Below are 27,062 nucleotides of genomic sequence, written 5' to 3' on the forward strand. Positions count from 1 at the left end.
TTGTCCGTGTGGAGTCCGGCAGGCAATTATCAATGGAGCGCAAAAAATTCAATAAGGAAGGCCAGAACCCCGTGTGTTCTGAAAGGCACAATAATTAGGCAGACAGGCAGGCAGGCGCGTAGACCTCCGAGAACTGCCGACACACCTGGAAGGGCAGGCAGGCAGGTAGGTAGGGATAGGTGTTTAAGACAAATACAAAAAAACGCAAATATTCATTGACATTCATTTTTTCCAAATTCTCCAACATCAATACCAAAATAGTAGATATGATCGATAATATTATACAACAAAATCTGATTGCTACAGTAATCCCCGTCCGCCTCACTGCACACTTTATAATTCGACAATGGCCACATTTCTTTGGGATACCATATTTCTGTACCATGATGGAACAGCGGAATCGGGCCGATTTTCGGTGGAACGTGTGGAATCGGATCTCTCGAGTTGATGACACGAAATGAGTAGGGAAATGTGGCGTCGTGCCAAGCGGCGTGATCGTAGTCCGCGACACGTGGCTGACCGAAGGTGACAAGTTTTATGCGGGATGGTGGGAATAAATTGAGTTTTGCAATGTATGATGACGTCACTGATGCCAGAGCTCCGCCAAGTGATAGGCCTGTTATCTGGCATATAGTTTTTTTTTCGGGGGTTTTTGTTGAAGGGCTGTGCGGCAAACCTAACTGCATACTTCAGAGAGATATTATTGGTGTCCATGCTAGGCAGGCGCGGTTTCAGGGCCTGCCTGAAACCTGCCCGCCTCACGCCGTTTTTATGGGACTTTTTGGTCCGACCTCGGAATTTCCCATTTTTTTTATTCTTCTGGGTTTTTAGAAATTTCTGGTAATTTCTTTTTTCTTTTTCCTAAGCCTAGGTCTAATCTTAAGCCTAAGCCTAAGCATAACACTAAGCCTAACTCTAAGCCTATGCTTAAGCCTAAGCCTAAGCCTAAGCCTAAGCCTAAACCGCGATATCAAACGTTTTTTTTTAATTTTTGCAAATTTAACCCGTTTTCAATTTTTTTTTTGTCATTTTTTGCTATGTTTGAACAGTGATGATTACGCCGAAATTATTTTTAAAAAATAATTTTAAAAATTTTTTAAATAAATTTTATTTCATTAGTTTCGGAAAAAGCATAACAGAAAAGAAGAAAAATGCTTGGAAATCGACAAAACTAATTGAAAGCCGCCAAAACCTAACGAGACCTTACTGTTAGGGGCGGGGTGTGCCCTTGGAGTGCGTTTCGGTTTGATCTACCATAGATCTACAAAAAATGCGGGAGAAGAGACGCAGAGTTGTCAACTGATTTCGCATGGCTAAGAACGTGCTGACGTCACATTTTTTTTGGGCAAAAAATTCCCGCATTTTTTGTAGATCAAACAGTAATGGGACAGCCTGGCACCACGTGTTATAGTGATTTTTGCTTATCGGAAATTAAAATCAAACGTTTGAAATTTAGGTGAAATTTAGGAAATTTAGAAATAAAAATTTAGCAAAAAAAAAACCAACCCATAACTCGTAATCATCTGTCCTATTTGCCAATATTCTCCGAATGCCATGCTCGAGCCCACCAACCCATAACAAATGAAATGCATTGTAGAAATACTCGTAAATTTTCCCGTTATTGTAAAATGGTCTAGAACCTCTGAAATTTTCGGAAACTTTTCCAGAATTTTACTAAAAATGATCATTTTTCAGAAATTTAGCATTTCCAAATACCTTTCATTTCACGGATTTCATTTTTCACGGATTTCTGGCTTGCCTCATAATTTTAAATGGAAGAGTTTGCCGAACTAGGCCAGGCCATATCTGGGGTAGATTTACGGCGCGTTGCGTGTCGCGTCGCGGCTTGTTAAACTAAATGTATTTTTCCGTGTGGAGTACACGACTTTCCTATGTCCGACTGGCGATTGTCAATGGAGCGCGAAAAATTCAATGAGGAAGGCCAGAACCCCGTTCATTTTTTTTCAAAAATAAAAAGGTCAATTTTCCCGGAAATTAATTAAAATTCGAACCTGTGATAAGTCAGCATTTGTTCCAATAATTGAAGTATTCCTTCAGATCCTCGAAATCCCATAAATATTCGTTTTTCCACTTCATCCACACCAATGTACGCAAAACATTCGGAAAAAACGATGGGCCGCGGATTATATTCCACCCACCTGATACTGTCCAAAAAATATGCAATCCAAGAAATTATTATTTGAGGAATCGCTGAAAATTTTCGTTTTTTTTTTCAGTTTCAGATTTTCGCTGCGGGACCCCTTCTGGCTTCCCTCATAAATTGAAATGGAAGAGTTTGCCGAACTAGACCAGGCCATATCTGGGGTAGATTTTAGTACACGGCTTTTCCACGCGTTGTCCGGCTTGTCAATGGAGCGCGAAACAATGCAATAAGGAAGACCAGAACCCCGTGCAAAGAATCCAAGGTCTCGCCACGAAAATCTCAATTTAAAATCGCAACTTACAATCTGTTGAATAAGAGCACTCTACGGAGTAAGTGCCGATCAATTTACTATTTGAGAAGATTTTTCTGCAAAAAACGGAATTTTTCAAAAGTTATTATAGATCCATAGATTCATTAAAATGGGTCTCACCGCGCAATTCCCCAAAAAAAAAAATTAAATGCTACCGTAAACATTTCATCGCGGTGAGTCCCATCCAAATATATACGCGGTCTCGACACGACAATTGTTTCAAAAATGTGTGCGCTCTTGTAATAGTACTGTAGCTTGAAAGTCGTTCCAGAGAAACACTATTTAAAGGAGCACACATCTTTCTGAATTTAACAAAAACAATTTTCGTGTCGAGACCCGTTGTTGCCAACTACAAACTTCAGACACGGCAACGGATTATCTGAGTATGCTGCTGCAGATAATGGCATCATTTTCTGTCTTGTGAACTCATCATCATATACTGCACTGGCATTCCGGGTGTCCGGGCAATTTAGGATTTTCTGAATTTTTAAAAAATGATTTCTAATTGTACGCAAAAATTCATATCGATCATTTTGCAAAAAAAAAACGGCGCCACACAGAAAAAAAGGCGGAGCGTATTTTCGCAACCCTGCCGCACGGTTTTTCCGATAAAGTTTGGTTTCCACTTGTTTTATTATCTTTTTTCACGGATTTCTAGCTTCCCTCATGAATTGAAATGGAAGAGTTTTCCGAACTAGGCCAGGCCATGCGTGTTGCGTTGCGTGTTGCGTCGCGGCTCGATTGTAAAACTAAATGTATTTGTCCGTGTGGAGTACACGACTTTCCCACGCGTTGTCCGGCTTGTCAATGGAGCGCGAAAAATCCAAAAAGGAAGGCCAGAAAAATGTTATTTTCTTACGAGAATTATTTTCAAAAAAAAAACCGTGCCGCAGGGTTGCGAAATTACGCTCCGCCTCTTTTTTTTGTGCGGCGCTGTTTTTGACGGATCGATCGACAATAGTAACTGAAAATTTACATTGATCCATTTAATGCAAAACGGCAAAATTCCACATCGATCGAACATCGGGCAATACACTTCGCCACGCTGAATACATCTGGAGCATAACCCGGGAGTTGTCGGGATAACGTGAGAAATGCAAAGAATCAGGAGTGGAAAAATAGACAAATGGATTTTCTGTGACATTATATTTTATTTAATTGAAAAAAAAAATTTTTTTTGCAGTTTTTTTTGTTTTTTTAAAGGTGTTTTTATAGGTGTGCATCTGTTCAAATAAAAGAATTATATCATCCAATAATAACAAAAACAATTGATTTTCATTACAAAATTGATATGCCCACACGCTTCTGGCTTCCCTCATATTTTGAAATGGAAGAGTTTGCCGAATTAGGCCATTTTGGCTCGGGCATATCTGGTGTAGATTTACGGCGCGTTGCGTGTCGCGTCGCGGCTCGATTTTAGTCCGTGTGGAGTACACGACTTTCCCACGCGTTTTCCGGCTTGTCAATGGAGCGCGAAAAATGAAATGAGAATGGCCAGAAGCCCGTGCTTGTGCCGCAGAGAAAAGCGGCCGTGTACTACTCGTGGACAACTAGGAATTGATTTTTTTGCATAAATTCTTGATTTTACATTATTTTGGCCAATAAATTTCTAAATTCTGGCTAATAATGATGTTTCCGGTGAAAAATATCAAGTTATCAATTTTTTTTTACTTGCTAATTAGTTTAAACACAAAAAAAATCAGCAAAAATGATTCAAAATCAAGGATTTTAGACTAAAACTTCAAAAAAATCAATTCAAAGTTGTCCACGAGGAGTACACGACGGCTGATGCGCCGCAGGCTGCGAAACGAAGCTCCGCCTCTTTTCCCGTGCGGCGCTGCAAAATTAAAAGTGTTAACAAAAATGAAATTTATTCGAAAAAATCAGAAATGAAGAACAAAAAACAACAAAAAAAAAACAGAAAACTACTAAATATTCACAAAGCATGGTGGGCAATACAGAATTTAATTAATTATATGATGATTATTTGAAAAAAGTTTCCGAAGAAATTTCAGAAAATGTGAGACGCCTTGTTGGGTCGAAGATGAGAATTCGCTCGAGAAGCTCGAAGAGTGGGATGGCGGCACGATCATTTCGGCGGCGTTGCTTCTGAAATTCAAGGGATTTAGGGATTTATAAATCATTATTTTACACAGTCAGCTTACATAAAGGGGTAGTGGCGGGTCGAATGAGGATTTTGCTCTCTTCTTCATGTAGACATTGCCATCGATGCAAATCATTTTTTTCCTGAAAAAAAAAATTATTAAATTATTAAACTTATTTTCTAGTTAAAGGCGGACTACACTCTGTGTGGGAAAATTGCTTTAAAACACGCCTATGGTACCACAATGACCGAATATCATGATAAAAAAATTCAAACAAATTTTCTAAATTTTATACGATTTTGTGAAAATTGAAAAAAATCTCAGTTTTTGCCTAATTCCTCTTTGAATTACCGCCAATTGGATTTGTTCGATGGAGCGCGCTTGCACGATTTTAAATTTATTTATTTTATTTTTTGTTATTTTCCATCGATTTTTAATGTTTTCGGTGTATTTTTGCTTGAATTTTAGAGAAAAAGTCAAAATAATTGCAAATTTTCGATTAAAAAACACGCTTACAGGCGTAAAAATGAAAAAGTGACGCTTTTAAACGATTTCGGACCTTAATTAATTAATTTCACTGATTTACGCCTGTAAGCGTGTTTTTTAATCGAAAATTTGAATTAATTTTGACTTTCCTCTAAAATTCAAACAAAAATACACCGAAAACATTAAAAATCGGTGGGAAATAACAAAAAATAAAATAAATACATTTAAAAACGTGCAAGCGCTCCATCGAACAAATCCAATTGGCGGAAATTCAAATAGGAATTTGACACAAACAGATTTTTTATTTTCAAAAAATCATATAAAATTTAGAAAAATTTTTTGAATTTTTTTTATCATGATATTCGGTCATTGTGGTACCATAGGCTAGTTTTAAAGGTGGTGTAGTCGAATTTTTTTATTTCTTTATTAGACTCAAAATTGTCTGAAAACACCGAATTTCTTGATGAAACTTCCTGAAGACTTTTCAAAAAAAAGTTATGGCCTCTTGAAAAATGGCCTAAAATTAGTGAAAATTTGAAATTTGACCAACTTATCATTGTCGCGGCGGCTGGAAACAATTTTTTTTTGAAATTGTCGTCTAATTTTGGGTATACAGGTCGATTATCTTGCGTTCGTCCATCGACTTTTAAATAACTTAATAAAACTGAAAACGCAAGATAATTAATATCTATAACCAAAATTAGACGACAATTTCAAAAAAAAAAATTGTTTCCAGCCGCTGCGACAATGATAAGTCGGTCAAATTTCAAATTTTCACTAATTTTAGGCCATTTTTCAAGAGGACATAACTTTTTTTTAAAAAGTTTTCAAGAAGTTTCATCAAGAAATTCGGTGTTTTCAGACCATTTTGAGTCTAATAAAGAAATAAAAAAATTCGACTACAACCACCTTTAAAGCAATTTCCCCACTGGCGCTACTCCACATGTAAGTATATTTTCTATGTAGTTAAATTATTAATTACTTGTTTTCAGCTGCTTTTCTCATCATTAAATAAGACGGAGCTTGTTGAAGAATCAATTGCATCAGCTCAAACTGAAGCTGCTCCGTATCGTGCTCGTCATTTCCGTAGAAAAGCAATTCTCCAGTGTACAATTCACTGAGAATACATCCGAATGACCAGACATCGGATCTCGTCGAAAAAGGGAGTCCCATGAAGATCTCCGGTGCTCTGTAGTTTTGTGTCTGCACAACTTCCGATGATTTCAAATCCTCCTGGTTGCTCTTTCGAGCATTTCCGAAATCGATAATACACACATTGAGCTCCTCGCTAGGTGAAATATAGCACACATCTTTCCTAATTTCCGTGGTGAAGGTACACGTGGAAGTGAAGCAGATATTCTCTGGCTTTAAATCCAAATGCACAATTTCCATTTTTTCCAGCTTCTTCATAGCGGACAAAATCTGTGCTCCAATTTCTCGAATCGTTGCAATTGGGAACGAGATTTCCTTGTTCGGCACCTCCGACTTTGTTGAATCCATAACGCTGAATAACGATTTTCCTCTCAATTCCATCAGAATAGCAATTCGGAGATATCCTTCTGGAACTGAAGCCATTTTTCCACTTTTCACGAGTTTGATCAAATTCGGGTGGTGAGCAGCGGCGACAGATTTCATTATCTGTAAATAATTGGGGATTGAAAGCTGAAAAATGGGGGGAAAAAAAATTATAGATTATTTAAATACCTCACTTTCGCGAACCCAGTCTTCGCATCCAAACTGTGTGTGTCCTGCTTTGAAGAGCTTCAGCGCAAATTTCTTCTTCTTCTAAAATATTAGATTTAAAATTTAAAGCACAATTTTAAAACAAAAAAACCTCAGCATCAGCAACCTCAAAAACTGTGCCAAAAACTCCTTCGCCAAGAACCGACACATTTTCAACTGAAAATTCAATTAATTTCTTAAAAAGATAACGTTTTTAAAAGTTTTAAAACAACTTACGATCGGTTCCCCAATTCGTGCGAAATGATTTGTCAGTTGTGCCATGAAAGTCGACAAATCGTCTGAATTCGAGCTTCTCACCACAGCTTGAATAGGCTTTTTTAGCCGGTAAGGAGTGGTGTTGGAGACAGGTGCTCGCACGTTTCATCTGAAATTTTAGGCCAAGTTAGGCAAAATTAGTAGTGAGTCGAATAGGAACAATAGAAATAACAGGTCACATTTGCATTGAATTTGGAATATTTTTAGGTATTTTTTCTCGTAAAATGTAAGAAAATCAATTGAAAAACCAAAGAAAAAGGTTGAAATTTAAATTTCTTATATTAAAAAAAAAAAAAAACTTTTAAGTGCCGGTTACGGTACGCAAGTCCGCAAACACGCTGCATACACTCCACAACTACCGTAGTCCACGGGCGGCCGCATTGCGCAATTGCGTGAATTCATAATCCTAAAAGTTTTTTTTTCATTTTTGTCCTATTTCCTTCAAAGTTTGTTCGTTTTCCATCGATTTTCACCATTTTTTTTGCACGAAATATTTTAAATTATCAATATTCTTGATACAAAAACTTTATTTTTCCTAATAATTCCCGTTTTTCAGCCATGGCTACCCGAAACATGCTCCAATCATATGGAAAACGCGGAATTTACGTTTCACTGGCTGTCGCTGTCGTCTCGACTGCCGCCTTCAACGCATTTTACGTCTGGCCACGTCACAACAAATATGAAGAATTTTTCGCGTCAGTCTGATCCTCGCACAAGTTTGTCTCAACGAAAACTTGCAGAAACTACGATCCGTACACTAGAATGAAGGAGATTTGCGCTGCTAACAAGGGATACATGCATACTTGTCCGAAGGAATTGGCGAAATTGTACGAGGAGAAAGGAAAAGCTGTTGCCGAGCACTAAATTTTCGATGAATTGCTTATAACAAAGCACTATTATGTCTTGTTTTCTTTCATTCTTGATCAGTATTTACATTGTGTTTTATACCACATGCATATCTTCCTTTTTTTAAAACCATTTTGTAACAACGAAAACCTCCCTTTACAGATAATAATGGCTGAGAATAAGAGTTCGAGTGAACTGCCCGATAAGAAGACTCTTGATATGAACAAGGAATGGGTGCAGGAGCTGGAGGCTGTGAGTTTCCAAGTGTTTAACTTATAAATATTTATTTTTTTCAGATTTTCTACAGCTACAGAAACTACGACGTGAGCAAGATCAGAGTTCAACAGTTTTTGGACAGATCATCCAACTTCCTCATCTACGATTTCTACACCTCCAACCTTTCTCTGGAGTATGTGAATAATGTCACCTTCAGTACCCTCATTTATACAAATTTTCAGCGCGACGCAGTATTTCCAAGCAGGAATCACTCAAAAGGACGTCGGACTGAGCAAAGACTACATCCTCCTCATGCGGAAACTCTACAGTATGCTGACGGAGCCGAGCAAGCAGTTCTTCCAGGAGGAATTCGTGAAGGAATGGCAATTTCACGAAATTGATTATACGCCATACTTCGAAACGCTCGTACCCAGATTCAGGGAGAAAGTTGCGAGCCTATTGGATGAAATTTCCAAAAATCCAAAAGAAGTCGACGATGATTTTCAGGAAGAGGTAAAAATATAATTATTTTCGAATCACGGTTCATATCGATATTTCAGCTCCGCTGGCACCTGCTCTACTCACCAGCCACCACTCTTATGGAAATGTTCACTCAATGCCTCAAGAACTTCGACATCGCCGGAATTTGCATAGAAGTGTGCCAAAAAGTGCCACAATTGTTCTTCGATCGTCGGTTGAAAATGTATCACACGGAATACGAAACCGATCGAGTTGAATCACTCATGGCTCTCGTTTTCCGCAGATTGATCCTCAATAAGCGTTGGGTGGATACTAGTAACGAAGAGTGGCGCAATTTGGAACAACTCGCAAGAGTCATATGCTCAGGAAAGGAACCCGCGTTGATGTCCGCATGGGCACTTCTGGATGTGGTGCTTTGCGAACTCTACACAGAGAACAGAATTCCCATGATATCGGTGGAGGTTTTGAGCGAGATTGCTGCAAAAATTGTCGAAAACTTCGATAATTTGGAGTATGCCACGTCGGCGAGATCTAAGCCAGCTGACAAAGTTCTCTTGACTCCCTCGATCATTTGTTTCTTGCTCAACACTATTGATGACGCGAACGTTTCGAATACAGTCATTGAAAACTGTAAAATGATTCTCAAGGCGATTGGTCAATCCATGAAGCAGCCATTCGATGATGAAGCGAAGAGCTACTTGACTTCTGAGGTTTTGAGAAAATTCCCGTGGCCCGTAGAATTCGCATGTTCAACGTGGTTCAAGTCACTGGAAGTTGAGAAGCGACGCATTCCATCAGCGATCTACAAAGCAGTCAATGGAGCAATTGAGGAGACATTCGACGAAAGAAGCGGAATTTTTGGTCAATCGGACAATAAAGGAGACGCAGAACGATGCTCGTCTCCATCATCTCAATCTTCAGTGAAGACGGCGATATCGATTGGCGATAAATCAGGCACCGCTGTTGATAATTTGAAGATGAATGAGCTGAATCTGAGCCCAATGTCAGCAGAAACTGTAGAAGATGAGAAAAGCTGTAAATCCGCGTTGGTCGCAGAGATATTCGAGGAAATCCCACTGGAAACTGATCAAAACATCTCAGTTTTTGAAGATCCACTCGAAGTTCTCACGGAATACCTCGATTATATCATCACGATGGGAGTGTTCGACGTCTCGTGCGCCAACGAGCTCATGTGTCACAGCTCAGTCACGTTTGAATCCACGGAACAGCTGGAGAAAGTTATGAAGAAGGCGTTTGAGGAGAACTTCGAGATCGCAAAAGCCGGCCCACAGCGTATCAGAGAGATTTGTGCGAAGATTTTGGAGGTAATTTTTTTTTGATTTTTCAATAAAATTAATTTCTGAAAATCGGCCATTTCTGAATTTCTATATTTCCAGGTTTTCGCTCCAAGCTCGTCGGAATCGGACCACGACCGTATCGCTTCTTCGCTCATTGAGGTCATTCCAACAGAAAAATATGAGGACACTGGACCAAGATGCACTCAGGATTTAAAGAAATCGGAAATCATTCAGCCTCTGGTCATCATTCCAGACAAAACATCTATGGAACGCTGGCCGCCAACTGGTAGGAAAATGATACTAAATTATCGATTATTTCGTAAATAATTCTGATTTCTTGCAGAATACCGTTATAAACCAAATGAAATCAATGGATCTCGTAACTCTGCACGACATGAACGTGAAGTTCGCAAGCAAGTTGCATTAACCAAATCTTTGGAAATGGCTCAACTTCATCGCAATTTGTGGGCGGAAAGCGAGAGAAATATGGACCACTGGACCCGACCAGCGTCCCCAGGCAATCGTCCATTTTTTGGCGGATCTCGCATGAACTCGTCCACATCAAGTATGTTTTTAAAAGAAAGCCAATATGTTTTGTTTTAATTATAATTTTTGTAGGAGCGCATGGCAGCTCTACGAACGGGTTCCGTTAAGCCGACTGATCGCCCCTGGAATGTTTAAAACGTTCATTTTATTTTTGTTCTTTTGTTTTCAATTTTTCGTTCCTGATTTTTGTTGTAAAATGTATTTCGCATGGTTTTACCCCTTTTTCACTGAGTTGTGGCCCTAAGTCACCGTATTCTTTTTGTTGTTACCCTCGGAATTTTTTAAATAATTACCCTCGGAATTTTTTAAATAATTTTTCCCGATTTTTTCCTAGGAATATGTTAACGTTGAGGTTTCTTCCTCAACGTGAACATTTTAACTCAATGGTGCTCCATGAGGCCATTTCCTTTTCAATGAATTTTTTAAATTAAAAAAAAACGACAAGATTTGGCCTCTGGTATTTATTTAGAAATATGTTCTGAAACTTTTGTGAATATTGTTAGAGTGTGCAATTGCGCGTCAATTCACGTGTTTTCACACACGACACGCGATAGGAGAGAAACCTGAAGAAAAGATCCACTTTTAATGCGATATTTATCCCTTGATTTTATTGATTTTTGAGAAAAAAACGTTGCTTTTTTCCAGTAATGAGCGGATGGTTACGAAATATTCAAGGACAATTAACAGATTTGGCAAATGAAGTGCTAAATGAGGCGAATGATGTGTTGGCAGAGGCCACAGAAGAAGTTCAAGATCCTGATGGAGAGATTATTGTGAGAATTATTAATTTTAAGTTAAAATTGTTAAAAATTGGAAAAATTCAGTTAAAAAACTCGAATTTTAAATAAAAAATCAATTTTTTAAACCAAAAAAAACTTCCAGGTAGCTAAAAAAAAGGCAGCTGAAGCCGAAAAGCAACTTGCAATCGAAACTTCGCGTGTCGAACTTCTTGGAAACGAAAAGAGCCATTTGGAGCAGCAGCTGTATGATGCTCATGTCGAAATGGACGCGATTGGGGCGAAATTCAACGGAATGGTTAAGCAGAGAGATGATGAGATTAAAAAGTTGAAGGTGCACCTGAAAAAATGGAAAATTTCGCGTTTTTTTGCACAAAATTACCCAAAAAATAGCTAAAATTGGAAACAAATTACCCGAAAAAATCGAATATTGAAGAAAAATAGTTAAAATTGAAAAATTTTGGAGAAAAAAGTATTTTTTTTAGCTCCAAATTGCCCAAAAAATAGCGAAAATTGATAAATTTTGGCGCAAAAAATCGAAAAAGAAGCTCTTTTTTTCTTATATTTAAAAATTTTGGCCAATAAAACTTATTTTTCCGTCTTGCAGCCAGCTTTTAGAGTTGAAAATTAATGAAAAATTCGAGAATTCCCTTAAAAAGTGACTAAAAGTACTTTTATTCTGCAAACGGCATCGTTCAGGCCACTTTTTGAGGTAATTTTCGAAATTTTTCAACGAAAATACATATTTTCCATGTTTCTACATTAATTTTTGATTCAAAATTGCTGTTTTTAATTTTTAAAATCATTTTTTTCTCATTTTTTTCCGTTAATTTTGCAAATAAAAGCGGCGCCGCACAGAAAAAAGGTGGAGCCTAATTTTGCAATTCTGCGGCACGGGCTTTCCACTGATTTTTAAACATTTTTTTAAACATTTATATTTTTTCTAGCAATAAAAACGAAGTTCGAAAAAAATCAATAAAAATGAGGAAAAACCGCGCCGCAAGCTTGCAAAATTAAGCTCCGCCTATTTTTCTGTGCGGCGACGCTGCTTTTTCGTTAAAAAATTCCGAAAAATTCATTTTCTAAGCTTAAAAAGTGCCTATCGATTCAAAATGTAGTTTTCAATTTTTAAAATAATTTTCTCATATTTTCCCGTTAATTTTGCAAAAAAAAGCGGCGCCGCACAGAAAAAAGGCGGAGCCTAATTTCGCAACTCTGCGGCACGGGTTTTTCACTGATTTTTGAAAATTGATTCTTTTTCTAACAATAAAACCGTAATTTGAAAAAAAAATCGTGCCGCAGGCTTGCGAATTAGGCTCCGCCTATTTTTCTGTGCGGCGACGCTGCTTTTTTGTTAAAAAATCCCCAACAATTTTTGCAGACCCAAATGGAGCAACTCCAAGAATCCGGCTGGAATGAGTCTACATCAGATATTGATCAGATTTGTGAGCTCAAAAAGCAAGTTTCACACTGGAAATCACTTGCTGAAGAGAAATCTGGAGACGGCGGCGGCGGCGGTGAAAAAGAAGAAGAAGAAATGATCAAATTATCAGAGTTAGAAAAACGAATCGAAGCTCTCCGGCAACAGAAAGAGCACGAAATTCAGTCACTTGTCGAGTCACACGCTGAAAATGTACTTGAAATGAGAGAAATGTATGAGGAAAAGATTGCCGCAATGCAGGTGAGGATGGAATTTTGGCGGCGGAAAAAGAGAGAAAAATCATCGAGAAGAAATTGTGAATTTGGCTGAAAAATGCTCTTTTTTAAATTAAAAAATTGTTTTTTTTTTGTGATTTTGTGATTTTTAGGCCAAAAAAAAAACAAAAAACAAATTATTTTCGCTTTTCGGTTGAAAAAAAAAATTTTAAAAAAAATTGTCAAAATTAACGGAATTTTTCTATATTTATACCCTAATTATTCTCCGGATTCTGAATATCGATGTGAAAAAATTAAAAAAAAAAAATTGTCAAAATTAACGGAATTTTTCTATATTTATACCCTAATTATTCTCCGGATTCTGAATATCGATGTGAAAAAATTCAAAAAAAAAAATTCCCTGATTTTATATTAATTTTTTTTAATCCGAAAGTTTATTGGCTACCTAGTGTAAAAAATTCAAAATTTAGGCGATAAATTTTGCTAATGAAAAGAAAAAAAATTTATTTTTTTAGAAAAGTCACAAGAATTTCAAATTTCAATGTAAAATAAATATTTAAAAATCCGGAAAATCATTGTGAAAATTTGATTTAAAAAAATAGATTTTAAAAATATTCATCCCATACACACGGTTATCACAAGCGTGGCGTCTCTGGTGGCAAAATTGGTCGTTTGTATTTTTTTTATTAGGTCTCCAAATAAGTTCCGGGTCAAAAATCATAACTTTGTTCGCTGTGTATCGATTTTTATGAAACTGTGGGAATTTATGTTATCAACCATGATCTTTCATTTGACAATAGTCACAAAAGTTTTTGACCACCCCAAGTGCCCTAACTCGGAGCCAATTTTTTCAGGCATTTTTCTGATCTCGGTTCTTTTCAGGTTTCAATTGAGGTTTGTGTGCGGATTTTGCTTTGTTTAAAACACAATGTAAGAAAACAAAAAAAAAGTTTGGAAAAAAATCCGTCCAAAAAAATTTTTTTTGTCGGTCGTCAAGAAATCTTCAAAAAATTTTTTTTCGAAAATTCTCGATTTTTTATACAAAAATGATGTAACCATGTGCAAACTATTTTTACACATACAAAACATTTCAATTTATTGCGTCACACTAAACCAATAACAGAAAACACAGCTTTTTCGAAAAATTTTCGAGTTTTTGGAGTATTTCTCGAGATCCAAATTTCATACTCAAATGTTTTGTATGTGTAAAAATAGTTTGCACATGGTTACATCATTTTTGTATAAAAAATCGAGAATTTTCGAAAAAAAATGTTTTGAAGATTTCTTGACGACCGACAAAAAAAAATTTTTTTGGACGGATTTTTTTCCAAACTTTTTTTTGTTTTCTTACATTGTGTACTAAACTAAGCAAAATCCGCACACAAACCTCAATTGAAACCTGAAAAGAACCGAGATCTGAAAAATGCCTGAAAAAATTGGCTCCGAGTTAGGGCACTTCGGACGGCCAAAAAATTTTGTGACTATTGTCAAATGAAAGATCATCGTTGATAACATAAATTCCCAAAGTTTCATAAAAATCGATACACAGCGAACAAAGTTATGATTTTTGACCCGGAACTTATTTGGAGACCTAATATTTAAAGGTGGACTACGCTCAGCGGGGAAATTGCTTTAAAACACGCCTATGGGCCCACAATGACCGAATATCATGATTAAAAAATTTTTTTTTAAAGTCTAGATTTTAATTTTTTGAAAATTGAAAAAATCTCAGTTTTCCCCTAATTCCTATTTGAATTTCCGCCAATTGAACTCGTTCGTTGGAGCGCGCTTACATTATTTTTATTTATTTATTTTATTTATTCTCATTATTCCACTGATTTTCTACATTTTTTGGAGATTTTAATCGGAAAATGAAAGAATGAAAAATCACTGAAAATGTCTAAAACTCTGAAACTATGCGATCCGGCGACGACGAGCCTGAAATTAGTATTTTTCGGATTTTTAATCATTTTCAGTGGTTTTTTCATGAATTACTTGAACTTTTCTTTCAATTTCCGATTAAAACCTCCAAAAAATAAAGAAAATCAGTTGAATAATAAGAATAAATTAAAAAAAAAGAATGAAAATAATGCAAGCGCGCTTTACCAAACGAATCAATTGGCGGAAATTCCAATAGGAATTAGGGGAAGGGAAAACTGTTATTTTTTCCAATTTTCAAAAAATCATATAAAATCAGTGAAATTTTTTTGAATTTTTTAAATCATGATATTCGGTCATTGTGACCCCAAAGGCATGTTTTAAAGCAATTTCCCCACAGAGTCTAGCCCACCTTTAAATAAAAAAAAATACAAACGACAAATTTTGCCACCAGAGACGCCACGCTTGTGATAACCGTGCCGCAGGTGCGGATGTATGGGATGAATATTTTTAAAATCTATTTTTTAAAATCAAATTTTCACAATGATTTTCCGGATTTTTAAATATTTATTTTACATTGAAATTTGAAATTCTTGTGACTTTTCTATAAAATAGATTTTTTTTGTTTTCATTAGCAAAATTTATCGTTTAAATTTTGAATTTTTTACACTAGGCAGCCAATGGATTTTCGGATTAAAAAAAAATTAATATAAAATCAGGGATTTTTTTTTGAATGTTTTACACATAGATATTAGAAATCAGGAGAAAATTTGAAGTCGTTCAAAAATATTTCCCAGATTTTCGGTACTATTTCAAATTCAACACTGCAACTTTTTCCTCACGAGGGACGAGGAAAAGTGGTTTCTAGGCCATGGCCGAGGGGCCGACAAGTTTCAGCGGCCATTTATCTTGCTTTGTTTTCCGCCTGTTTTCTTTTGTTTTTCACAGCTTTTTCCCGTTTTTTCTTAATAAAACTGATAAATAAATATTTTTTGCAGATGCTAAAACAATTTCCAAGTAAAAAAATCATGTATTCAGTGGGCAAGCAGCGGTGAAAGTGGTCAATGCAATATGATGGATTACGGGAATACAAAACCTATACTTTTTCTGAAACATGATACATATGATGCTTAGATGCTGAAATTACCTGATTTTCATAACGAGACCGCTGAAAAAGTTTTGAGGTTTTCAAAATTCAACTTTTTGTGCGAAAATCTCGACTTTTTCACCAAAAAAGTTGAATTTTGGAAACCTCAAAACTTTTTCAGCGGTCTCGTTATGAAAATCAAGTAGTCTCAGCATTTAAGCAGCATATGTATCATGTTTCAGAAAAAGTTTAGGTTTTGTATTCCCGTAATCCATCATATTGCATTGACCACTTTCACCGCTGCTTGCTCACTGAATACATAATTTTTTTACTTAGAAATTGTTTTAGCATCTGCAAAAAGTATTTATTTATCAGTTTTAATAAGAAAAAACGGGAAAAAGCCGTGAAAAACAAAAGAAAACAGGCGGAAAACAAAGCAAGATAAATGGCCGCTGAAACTTGTCGGCCCCTCGGCCATGGCCTAGAAACCACTTTTCCTCGTCCCTCGTGAGGAAAAAGTTGCAGTGTTCAAAAATCCCCCCCCCCCCCCCCATTTTCCAGGTACTTCCCTACAATGCATCATCATCAACATCAAATGCAGATGCCCTTGACGCTGTTATGCTCGAACGAGAAGATCTGCTCCTCCTGCAACATCAAAAATCTACGAATGGAAGTGACGGCGGAGATGGTGAACGGCCTGTCGTTGTAGATTTGGGAAGTCACGATGAACTTGTTGATGAACGAATTCGACAAATGGAGGTGGAACTGCAACGGTGTAGAGATGAGAAAATGGAATGCCAACACAATTCGGATGCACAAATTGAGGATTTGAAGACGCAGAATAAGGAGCTGGCGAATGCTTATACGGAGTTGAATGAGGAATTTGAAGGGTTCAAGGAGGTAGAGCAATCCAAAATTGTCACTGAAATTCAGGAAAATATCATAAGACAAAAAAAAAAGAGCATCTTTTATTCGGAAATTTATGAATTTTCTAGCAAAAATCCATGCTTTTTTCGATAAAAACTAGTGTCAAAATGTAGAAAATCACTTGATTTATCTGAAAATACAATTTATTTCGGTTAAAACAGTTATCAAAAAAAAATTCGACCAAAAAACCAAAAAAGTTTTGAAAAAAAATGTTTTTTGGTTCGAAAAAAAAGGAAAAGAAAGCCCTGGTACCCTGTAAGAACCCTGTAAAAAAAACCTTCAAAAAATCGAGAAACTATGAAAAATCCAACGTTTTTTTCTTAATTTTGAGAAATCTATCCCGAAATTTCACGATTTGTGCGCTAACCAGTGCTAAATCCGGAGAAAAACGATTTTCTCAAAGGTTTTTCCGCTAAAAACACACGACGAATGCCAAAAAAAAAGAAAAGAAAATAATGTTTTTTTTTGAAAAATTAAGAGAATTTGAGCTTTTTCTAGCAAAAAAAAATGCATTTTCGAAGAAAAAAACGCGATAAAATATATTTTTCCATTAAAAACTAGTGTCAAAATATAGAAAATCACCTTGTTTATCTGAAAATATCACTTATTTCGGTTGAAACATCTGAGAAGTTGCACAAAAGGTCGTTTTTGCGCATTTTATTTGATGTTTCAACTGAAATAAACGTTATTTTCCATATTTTGACACTAATTTGCAATGAAAAATCTAAATTATTATATTTTTTTCTCATAAACATGAGCAAAATTTGAAAAAAACTCTATATTTTTGTTTAAAAAATTTTTATTCATTTTTTTAAATTCATTTTATTTTTTAAATCGTTTTTTTGCTGAAAATTTCATACTTTTTTTGTGTATTTTTCACTGGGAATTCCATGCTTAATTCCTAAAAATTGAAAAAAAAAATTAATTTTCAGCAACACACAGCCACTCAAAATGCGAACAACGATCTGAACCGACGCATCGACAGTTTGAAGGCGAATCTAATTGAATATGAGGAGAGATACGAGATTTGTAAAAAAGAATCGGCGGAAACAGCTTCACAACTCATCAAATTAACCAATGACTTTGCACGTCTTAAAACCGGAGTTGATAGTGTCAGTCAACGGAGAGAAGACTGTGATACAATGGTTAATGAGGAAGTTGATAAGTTACGAGCATCACTTGAAGAGACACGTCAAGATAGGGAACATCTTCGATCCGATGTACAGAAGTTCCAGGTTGCTGTTGGAGAAATTGATGTGGAGCTGGATAAGCTGCGAGAGGCTAATCGGCTGTTGTTGGGGGAGAATGTCGCGTTGCAGGAGAACTTGGCAAAGTATACTTTATTTTGTAGGCCTTAAGGCGAAAAAAATTTTTATAGGAAATTTTAATTTCCAGATGGAAAATAAGAAAAAAAAACTTTGAACTTGAACAAAAACAAGCTTTTTTTTGAAAATATATACATTTCTTTTTCAGAAATTATGAAAAATCGGTGAAAAATAAGAGGAAAATTTAAATTTGAAAGAAAAAAAATGCAAATACGCTCCATTGGACAAATAATTTTGGAGGGTGATTCTTATTTTGAAAGAAATTTGAAAATCAGTCAAAATTGAAAAAATCTCGATTTTGAAATTGGTTTTTAATTTTTATCGGATTTTTCTTTATATTTTCATCATAATTTTAAATTTTAAGTGTTTTCACAGTTTCTTTGCCAATTTTCGCGATTTATTGGTTCTTCTGAATCTGCGACGTTTTCCAAGAAAATGCTCATCAAGTTCTCCTCCACCTTTAAAGGTGGTGTAGTCGAATTTTTTTAATTGCTTAATTAGACTCAAAATTGTCTGAAAACACCGAATTTCATAATGAAACTTCTTGAAAACTTCACCGAAAAAAAAGTTATGACGGCTCAAAAAATGGTCTAAAATTAGTTAAAATTTGAAATTTGACCGACTTGTCAAGCGGCTGGAAACTAACTTTTTTGAAATCACCGTCAAATTTTAAGTATAAAATTTAATTATCTTGCCTTTTCAACTCGATTTTTGGTATTTTAAAGTCGATGGACGGCGAGAGTTGGTAACAAACAATTTAAAAGTCTCGCCGCCGTTCATCAACTTTAAAATACCTAAATGAAGTTGAAAACGCAGGATAATTACATTGTATACTCAAAATTTGACGGTGATTTCAAAAAAGTTAGTTTCCAGCCCGCTTCTTGACAAGTCGGTCAAATTTCAAATTTTAACTAATTTTAGACCATTTTTTGAGCCGTCATAACTTTTTTTTTGGTGAAGTTTTCAAGAAGTTTCATTATGAAATTCGGTGTTTTCAGACAATTTTAAGTCTGAAAAAAAATTTAAAAAATTCGACTACACCACCTTTAAAGGTGGAGGAGAACTTGATGAGCCTTTTCTTGGAAAACGTCGCAGATTCAGAAGAACCAATAAATCGCGAAAATTGGCAAAGAAACTGTGAAAACACTTAAAATTCAAAATTATTATGAAAATATAAAGAAAAATCCGATAAAAATTAAAAACCAACTTCAAAATCGAGATTTTTTCATCTTTGACTGATTTTCAAATTTCTTTCAAAATAAGAATCACCCTCCAAAATTATTTGTTCAATGGAGCGTATTTGCATTTTTTTTTCAAATTTAAATTTCCCTCTTATTTTTCACCGATTTTTCATAATTTCTGAAAAAGAAATGTATATATTTTCAAAAAAAAAACTTGTTTTTGTTCAAATTCAAAGTTTTTTTCTTATTTTCCATCTGGAAATTAAAATTTCCTATAAAAATTGATATTTATCTCGAATTATTCTTCTAATTTCCAGTAAAAATACACTGGAAACTCCTAGATATTCGTAAATTATAAAAAAACCACAGAAAAATGAAAAAAAAAAAGTTTTAGCTTGAAAAAATGAAATTCAAGAAAAAAATTCGATTTTCCCTGAAAAATAGAAAAATCTAAAAATATTTGACCTCTTTTGCCTCTTTTTCCTTCAAAAAATTCGAGATTTTTTCAATCTTGACTGTTTTTTTTTCAAATTCCCTCCAAAACGCCCACTTCCATCTGATTGGTTGATTGGTGCTCGATTTCGAAGTTTTTCCTTATATTTTCTTTAATTTCAAGTGTTTTCACAGTTGTTTCTTTGCCAATTTTTTAAAAATTTCTTTTTCTGAATTTATGACTAATTTAAATTTTTTTTAAAGCAAAATCACCACTATTTATTCTCCTGAAAGTCGAATATCGATGTGAAAAAAATTCAAAAAAAAAATTCCCTGGTTATAAAATACAAATATTAATTTTTGAAAATCCGAAAATCGTGTCGATTTAATATTTTCTATTCTTATTCAATTTTCACACCACCGATTCTCCCGTTTTTCCACTGTTTCACAATGAAAATTTCAGTGATTTTTTCTCAATTTCTGACATTTTATTTATGAAAAAACAAACAGTATTTGTGGGTTGTTTTCATTGATAAAAAGTCAGAAATTGAGGAAAATCACTGAAATTTCATTGTGAAACGAAGGGGAAAACGAGAAAATCGGTGGTGTGAAAATTTAATTTTAAAAAAGCAAAATCTACACCTGCGGCACGGTTCACATGGCAAAATTTGTCAGATTTTCAAAAATTATTAGGTCTCCAAATAAGTTCCGGGTCAAAAATCATAACTTTGTTCGCTGTGTATCGATTTTTTTGAAACTGTGGGAATTTATGTTATCAACCATGATCTTTCATTTTAAAATGATCACATAACTTTTTGACCACCCGGAGTGCCCTAACTCGGAGCCAATTTTTTCAGGCATTTTTCTGATCTCGGTTCTTTTCAGGTTTCAATTGAGGTTTGTGTGCGGATTTTGCTTTGTTTAGAATACGTTATTAGAAAACAACAAAAGTTTAGAAAAAAATCCGTCAAAAAATTTTTTTTGGTAGGTCGTCAAAAAAAAGTCCAAAAAATTTGTCTTCAAGAATTCTTGATTTTTTGTACAACAATGATGTAACCATGTGTAAACTGTTTTTACACATACAAAGCATTTCAGTTTGAATTTTGGATCTCGAGAAAAACTCAAAAAACTCAAAAATTCTCCGAAAGAATTATGTTTTCTATTATTATTTTAGTGTATCGAACTAAACTGTTGTGTTTTGTATGTGTAAAAATGGTTTACACATGGTTACATCATTTTTGTACAAAAAATCAAGAATTTTCGAAAAAAAATTTTTGAACTTTTTCTGACGACCTACCAAAAAAAATTTTTTAGACGGATTTTTTTCCAAACTTTTGTTGTTTTCTTACAATGTATTCTAAACAAAGCAAAATCCGCACACAAACCTCAGTTCAAAGCTACAAAGAACCGAGATCAGAAAAATGCCTGAAAAAATTGGCTCCGAGTTAGGGCACTCCGGGTGGTCAAAAAATTTTGTGAGCATTTTAAAATGAAAGATCATGGTTGATAACATAAATTCCCCCAATTTCAAAAAAATCGATAAAAGGCGAAGAAAGTTACGATTTTTGACCCGGAACTTATTTGGAGACCTAATAATATAAAATCAGGGAATTTTTTTTTTTTGAAATTTTTCAAAAAAAAACTACTAAAAATGCATTTTTTGTTGCAGTTACGAGGACACAATGAAGAGCCTAATCTCGTCCAGCGAGCAAGATATTGGAAAATTCCGTGAACAATTCGGCGAAATTCAAGAAAATCATAAGCAACAACGTGAGGCTATGATTGCTGAAAACGATGCGTTGAGAGAGGAATCGGCGGCGATTAAACGGCAAAGAGATATTGTTCTCGAGGAGTCCGCACTGCTTAAAGGTAGTTTTCCTGTGGAAATTTATATTTCCAAAAAAAAGCTGAAAAATTGAAAACAAATTTAATTTGAATTTGCAAGAAAACACATTTAAAAATCAAAATTATTTGATCAATTGAGCGGCGAATTTGCATTTTTTTTTCAAATTTAAATATTTCCTCTAATTTTTTAACGATTTTTCACATTTCCTCTGGAATATAAATTTATATATTTTCAAAAAAAAGCCAAAAAAAAAAAGTGTTTTTATTACATTTTTTGTTCAATTTTAAAAAGTTTCCATTATTTTCCATCTGGAAATACAAATGTTTAATTATTCTTAAAAATTTTAAGTAAAAATATAAAAATACACTGGAAACATGCAAAAAATCGGTGGAAAATGAGCTTAAAAAATTCAAGTTTGAGGAAAAATGATTATAATTCAAAAATCTACCATGATATTCTTCTAAATCTCAGAAATATTCGTAAATTTAGAAAAATCCACAGAAAATGAGAAATCATCTAATTTTTCAAATTTAACACACGATATTAAATTTTAGCTTAAAATAAAAAAAATAAAATTAAAACAATTTTTTCGATTTCTCCTCAAACATTTTTTTAAAAAAATTCGATGAAAAACGCTCAAAACTGCAACTTAAAATCGAGATTTTTGAAATTTTGGCTGATTTTCAAAGTGAGAACCGCCGCGACCAATCAGCGATTCGCTCCGCCCACTTTCCAGCCAATCAGATGGTGTGGGCGGAGTTCAGAGACGCACACGTTGGTCAAAATTTGGCAAAATTGTAAATTTCAGCTTATTTTAAAACTATTTTAAAGTATAATCCTCCCATTTTTTTTCCAGAAGTCAACGAAAAACTGAAACAAAAATCGGCAACAGAAGAGTCAAAAATTGAGCTTCTACAGAAAAAGGCAGACCTTCTGGAACAAGTTTTGGAAGAAGAACGAGCAAATCATCAGAGAGAAAAAGATGAAGCAGTAGAGCAAAAGAAAAATAATTTAGAGTCTCAAATTCAATGTGATGCTGATGATGATGATGAAAATTCGACGGAGGAGCAGAAGCTGAACAATGAGATTAAAATTTTAAAGGTGCATAGAGATGCTGGAAAAATCGAAAAACTTTAACTTTGAATAGAATTGTAGCCTAAATTTTTTTTTTGATTTTCACTGAAAAATGGCCGAAAAAAATCGAAAAATGTAAGAAAATTACAAAAAAATTCAATTTTAAAAGTTTTCTGTTTTTTTGGAAAACATTAAATTTTTTCGATTTTTTTTTCTCTGAAAACACCATAAAAAATCCAAAAAAAGTAAGAAAAATTCCAATAATTACTAGAAAATTTGACTGAAACTCACGAAAAAAAAAAACGTTCAGAGGCTATTTTCGCACTGTTTTTAAAAAAAATTTTCGGTTGAAAATTGAAAAAAAAACGCCGCTTCGAATTCCACAGAAATTTTTTAAAAAATTTGGCAAAAATAAAAAAGTTGCCTAAATTTGTTGAAAACGGGTAATTCATATATGGAGAGTTCAGAAAATCTAGGTTTAACCCGTCAAAAACTATTAAAAAGTGGCAAAAATTGACGAAAATGGCAAAAAGTCACAATTTTGAAACTCTTCTAAAATGGGCAATTTTGTAGTCAGAGGACTCAAAATTGATCTCTGAACACTAAAAAAAATGCCCTTTTTCAGTTTATAGTGAAAATTTTTTTAAAAAAGCGTTTTGTTTCTGTCAAATTTTCTTGTACTTTCTGTATCAAAATTTATTTATCGATCCTAGAATTTTGCAAAAATTTTCGTCACACATAAAGTGGGGCGGGGCGTAGTTTTCGCAACACTGCCGCACGGGGTTTGCCTCCGCCCCTTTTCCACTGCTTTTCTTGTTGATTTTTTCAATAAAGTTTCGATTTAACTAGTCTTTTTCTTTTTTTTCCGAATGAAAATGTTATCCAATTCGAAAAAAAGAGAAAAAGACTAGTTAAATCGAAACTTTATTGAAAAAATCAACAAAAAAAGCAGTGGAAAAAGGGCGGAGGCAAACCCCGTGCGGCAGTGTTGCGAAAGCTACGCTCCGCCCCACTTTCTGTGAGACAAAAATTTTTGCAACATTCAAGGATCGATAATAACTTTTGATACAGAAAGTACAAGAAAATTTGACTGAAAAAAAAAACGTTTTTTTTTTAAATTTTCACAAAAACTGAAAAAGGGAATTTTTTTTAGTGTTCAGAGATCAATTTTGAGTCCTCTAACTACAAAATTGTCCATTTTGAAGGAGTTTCAAAATTGTGATTTTTGCCATTTTCGTCAATTTTTGCCACTTTTTAATAGTTTTTGATGGGATAAACCTAGATTTTCTGAACTCTCCATATATGAATTACTTGTTTTCAACAAATTTAGGCAACTTTTTTATTTTTGCCCAATTTTTTAAAAAATTTGTGTGGAATTCGAAGCGGCGTTTTTTTTTTTTCAATTTTATACCGAAAAATTAAAAAAAAACAGTGCGAAAATAGCCTCTGAACGGTTTTTTTTTCGTGAGTTTCAGTCAAATTTTCTAGTAATTATTGGAATTCATCTTACTTTTTTTTGGGATTTTTTATGGTGTTTTCAGAGAAAAAAAATTGAAAAAATTTAATTTTTTCCAAAAAACAGAAACCTTTTAAAACTGAAGTTTTCTAACATTTTTCAATTTTTTCCGGCCGTTTTTCAGAGAAAATCAAAAAAAAATTCAAGGATCGATAAATAAATTTTGATTGTGCAGGTTTGAGGCAATATATATATATATACACCACGATGGATCTCACCACGATGGGTCTCACCACGAAAGGCCTCACCACGACGGGTCTCACCACGAAAGGTCGCTTTTTTTTCGAATTTTCCAGAAGGTTCTGGAACATTCCAGAATAATGTTTTCAAAAAATTAAAATTTGAATTCCCGGCAAAATGTTTTCAAAAAAATTCCAATTTGAATTCCCATCAAGATGTTTTTGAAAAGTGTTGAGTGGTTTATCGCGTACCTCGATCGATGTCGGGTGCGCATTCATCATAAGTAGCCTCAAAATTTTCTGAAATAATTTCCAGTGCTGAATGTTGTGACGTCATTTGTGACGTCAGAGACATACGGAATAGCGCTTTATATATAGTAATGATATATATAATTTTCAGCTCCAACTACGCGAAGCTCTCGACGCGAACACAGAAAAGACTGAAGAATGTGAAAAACTGCACATTGAGACACGAAATCTCGAACGAGAAGTGGATCTTCGTCAGAATTGTGTCGATGAGATGATTGCACAGACGAATACCCTCCAAATGCAACAAGAGAGCATGTCGACAGCAATGAAAACCCTTCAGAAGCAGATTCTAGCGAATGAACGAGAAATTTGTCAGTTGGAGGAGAAGCTCACCGAGTCTGAACTGAAAACTCAGAGATCGGAGGAAAAAGTGAAGAATCTCGAGGATTTTATTGTTGGGGAGAGGATGGAGGAGGCAGAAGCAGAAGCAGAAGCAGCAGCGGATGGAGGAGGTGCTCGGAATGAAGTTTCACATTTGAAACGATATATTGCAGATTTACAGGTGAAAATTTTGGAAAATTCGGAAATTTTCTGTTTTTGCCGAAATTTCGCCGAAAAACGGCGGGTTTTTGTTGAGTTTGCCGGATATTTTCATGTTCGGCAAAAATGCCGATTTGCCGGATATTTTCATGTTCGGCAAAAGTACCGATTTGCCAGATATTTTCATGTTCGGCAAAAGTACCGATTTGCCAGATATTTTCATGTTCGGCAAAAGTACCGATTTGCCAGATATTTTCATGTTCGGCAAAAGTACCGATTTGCCAGATATTTTCATGTTCGGCAAAAGTACCGATTTGCCAGATATTTTCATGTTCGGCAAAAGTACCGATTTGCCAGATATTTTCATGTTCGGCAAAAGTACCGATTTGCCAGATATTTTCATGTTCGGCAAAAGTACCGATTTGCCAGATATTTTCATGTTCGGCAAAAGTACCGATTTGCCGGATATTTTCATGTTCGGCAAAAGTACCGATTTGCCGGATATTTTCATGTTCGGCAAAAGTACCGATTTGCCAGATATTTTCATGTTCGGCAAAAGTACCGATTTGCCGGATATTTTCATGTTCGGCAAAAATGCCGATTTGCCGGATATTTTCATGTTCTGCAAAAGTACCGATTTGCCGGATATTTTCATGTTCGGCAAAAGTACCGATTTGCCAGATATTTTCATGTTCGGCAAAAGTACCGATTTGCCGGATATTTTCATGTTCGGCAAAAATGCCGATTTGCCGGATATTTTCATGTTCGGCAAAAGTACCGATTTGCCGGATATTTTCATGTTCGGCAAAAGTACCGATTTGCCAGATATTTTCATGTTCGGCAAAAGTACCGATTTGCCAGATATTTTCATGTTCGGCAAAAGTACCGATTTGCCAGATATTTTCATGTTTGGCAAAAGTACCGATTTGCTAGATATTTTCATGTTCGGCAAAAGTACCGATTTGCCAGATATTTTCATGTTTGGCAAAAGTACCGATTTGCCAGATATTTTCATGTTTGGCAAAAGTACCGATTTGCCGGATATTTTCATGTTCGGCAAAAGTACCGATTTGCCGGATATTTTCATGTTCGGCAAAAGTACCGATTTGCCAGATATTTTCATGTTCGGCAAAAGTACCGATTTGCCGGATATTTTCATGTTCGGCAAAAATGCCGATTTGCCGGATATTTTCATGTTCTGCAAAAGTACCGATTTGCCGGATATTTTCATGTTCGGCAAAAGTACCGATTTGCCAGATATTTTCATGTTCGGCAAAAGTACCGATTTGCCGGATATTTTCATGTTCGGCAAAAATGCCGATTTGCCGGATATTTTCATGTTCGGCAAAAGTACCGATTTGCCGGATATTTTCATGTTCGGCAAAAGTACCGATTTGCCAGATATTTTCATGTTCGGCAAAAGTACCGATTTGCCAGATATTTTCATGTTCGGCAAAAGTACCGATTTGCCAGATATTTTCATGTTCGGCAAAAGTACCGATTTGCCAGATATTTTCATGTTCGGCAAAAGTACCGATTTGCCAGATATTTTCATGTTTGGCAAAAGTACCGATTTGCTAGATATTTTCATGTTCGGCAAAAGTACCGATTTGCCAGATATTTTCATGTTTGGCAAAAGTACCGATTTGCCAGATATTTTCATGTTTGGCAAAAGTACCGATTTGCCAGATATTTTCATGTTTGGCAAAAATGCCCATTTGCCGGAAATTTTTGTTTTCCGGTCCACGAAAATACGCGTAGATTGGTGATTTATCGATCTTTTAAAAGAAAGTTAAGACTTAAAATCAATCGATACATATTTTTAAAAAATTGCCTAAAACACTAATTTTCCACTTTTTCGCCGAAAAATGCCTGAAATAGCTTTGAAAATTTTGAAAAAATGCACTGAAAACATTTTTTAAAAAACATTTCCAGCTAGAAAATAATGTATTTTTGGAATTTTTTTTTTTAATCCTTCCCACAAAA

At 34.9% G+C, this 27,062-nt stretch overlaps 5 protein-coding genes and 2 non-coding genes across 8 annotated transcripts in view; 4 read left to right on the plus strand and 3 right to left on the minus strand.

Moving 5' to 3' along the window:
- Positions 1-212: 212 nt before the first annotated feature.
- Y49E10.25 (Fungal lipase-type domain-containing protein) lies at positions 213-3,618 on the minus strand (the record flags this gene model as incomplete). Its single annotated transcript, NM_067229.2, has 6 exons — positions 213-623; positions 1,507-1,642; positions 2,013-2,211; positions 2,466-2,530; positions 2,832-2,953; positions 3,451-3,618. The coding sequence occupies 6 exons, from the start codon at positions 3,616-3,618 to the stop codon at positions 213-215; spliced, it is 1,101 nt and encodes a 366-aa protein (NP_499630.2).
- On the plus strand, positions 861-962 carry Y49E10.35. Its single transcript, NR_052805.1, has one exon. It is a non-coding gene; the product is annotated as an Unclassified non-coding RNA Y49E10.35 (non-coding RNA).
- Positions 861-962, minus strand: Y49E10.31. Its single transcript, NR_052806.1, has one exon. It is a non-coding gene; the product is annotated as an Unclassified non-coding RNA Y49E10.31 (non-coding RNA).
- Positions 3,619-4,328: 710 nt separating the features above from the next.
- Positions 4,329-7,178, minus strand: Y111B2A.1 (Protein kinase domain-containing protein). Its single transcript, NM_067230.4, has 6 exons — positions 7,025-7,178; positions 6,900-6,964; positions 6,770-6,850; positions 6,048-6,703; positions 4,640-4,721; positions 4,329-4,583 (listed from the first exon to the last, which is right to left on the minus strand). Exons 1-6 carry the CDS (start codon positions 7,170-7,172, stop codon positions 4,458-4,460), a joined length of 1,158 nt encoding a protein of 385 aa, NP_499631.2. The 5' UTR covers positions 7,173-7,178; the 3' UTR covers positions 4,329-4,457.
- A 441-nt stretch (positions 7,179-7,619) lies between these two features.
- Y111B2A.2 (Mitochondrial cytochrome c oxidase subunit VIc/VIIs domain-containing protein) lies at positions 7,620-7,965 on the plus strand. Its single transcript, NM_001392217.2, has 2 exons — positions 7,620-7,758; positions 7,804-7,965. The coding sequence occupies exons 1-2, from the start codon at positions 7,622-7,624 to the stop codon at positions 7,925-7,927; spliced, it is 261 nt and encodes an 86-aa protein (NP_001379273.1). The 5' UTR covers positions 7,620-7,621; the 3' UTR covers positions 7,928-7,965.
- A 106-nt stretch (positions 7,966-8,071) lies between these two features.
- herd-1 (Edg1 TPR repeats region domain-containing protein) lies at positions 8,072-10,881 on the plus strand. The gene is made up of 7 exons (NM_067232.8): positions 8,072-8,161; positions 8,206-8,318; positions 8,368-8,638; positions 8,686-9,930; positions 10,003-10,189; positions 10,247-10,468; positions 10,522-10,881. Exons 1-7 carry the CDS (start codon positions 8,078-8,080, stop codon positions 10,554-10,556), a joined length of 2,157 nt encoding a protein of 718 aa, NP_499633.1. The 5' UTR covers positions 8,072-8,077; the 3' UTR covers positions 10,557-10,881.
- Positions 10,882-11,090: 209 nt separating this feature from the next.
- Positions 11,091-27,062, plus strand: part of sql-1 (GRIP domain-containing protein) — a 28,496-nt gene continuing 12,524 nt past the window's right edge. Inside the window, exons 1-9 of one of the 2 annotated variants that reach the window (NR_052807.1) lie at positions 11,097-11,222; positions 11,332-11,520; positions 12,568-12,867; positions 16,369-16,707; positions 17,667-18,067; positions 21,342-21,541; positions 22,375-22,619; positions 24,284-24,379; positions 24,688-25,098. Coding sequence is in view for 1 of the 2 variants with exons in the window: in NM_001268245.3 (NP_001255174.1) it covers positions 11,097-11,222; positions 11,332-11,520; positions 12,568-12,867; positions 16,369-16,707; positions 17,667-18,067; positions 21,342-21,541; positions 22,375-22,619; positions 24,688-25,098 (2,211 nt within the window). In the remaining variant the exon portion in view is untranslated. Of the gene's footprint in view, positions 11,223-11,331; positions 11,521-12,567; positions 12,868-16,368; positions 16,708-17,666; positions 18,068-21,341; positions 21,542-22,374; positions 22,620-24,283; positions 24,380-24,687; positions 25,099-27,062 lie in introns of both variants that reach the window. The other variant, NM_001268245.3, reaches the window with a different exon arrangement.

Source organism: Caenorhabditis elegans, chromosome III (assembly GCF_000002985.6).
Source record: "Caenorhabditis elegans chromosome III".
Lineage (NCBI taxonomy): Eukaryota > Metazoa > Nematoda > Chromadorea > Rhabditida > Rhabditidae > Caenorhabditis > Caenorhabditis elegans.

Excerpts from the sequence above, each read along its gene's own strand:
- herd-1 (NM_067232.8), top strand. The coding sequence starts at position 8,078 with ATGGCTGAGAATAAGAGTTCGAGTGAACTGCCCGATAAGAAGACTCTT. Across the intron at positions 8,639-8,685 it reads ACGATGATTTTCAGGAAGAG|CTCCGCTGGCACCTGCTCTA; the intron begins GTAAAAATATAA and ends TCGATATTTCAG. Across the intron at positions 10,469-10,521 it reads CATGAACTCGTCCACATCAA|GAGCGCATGGCAGCTCTACG; the intron begins GTATGTTTTTAA and ends TAATTTTTGTAG.
- Y111B2A.2 (NM_001392217.2), top strand. The coding sequence starts at position 7,622 with ATGGCTACCCGAAACATGCTCCAATCATATGGAAAACGCGGAATTTAC. Across the intron at positions 7,759-7,803 it reads AAATATGAAGAATTTTTCGC|AAACTACGATCCGTACACTA; the intron begins GTCAGTCTGATC and ends GAAAACTTGCAG.
- Y111B2A.1 (NM_067230.4), bottom strand. The coding sequence starts at position 7,172 with ATGAAACGTGCGAGCACCTGTCTCCAACACCACTCCTTACCGGCTAAA. Across the intron at positions 6,965-7,024 it reads CACGAATTGGGGAACCGATC|TTGAAAATGTGTCGGTTCTT; the intron begins GTAAGTTGTTTT and ends TTGAATTTTCAG. Across the intron at positions 6,851-6,899 it reads TTGAGGTTGCTGATGCTGAG|AAGAAGAAGAAATTTGCGCT; the intron begins GTTTTTTTGTTT and ends CTAATATTTTAG.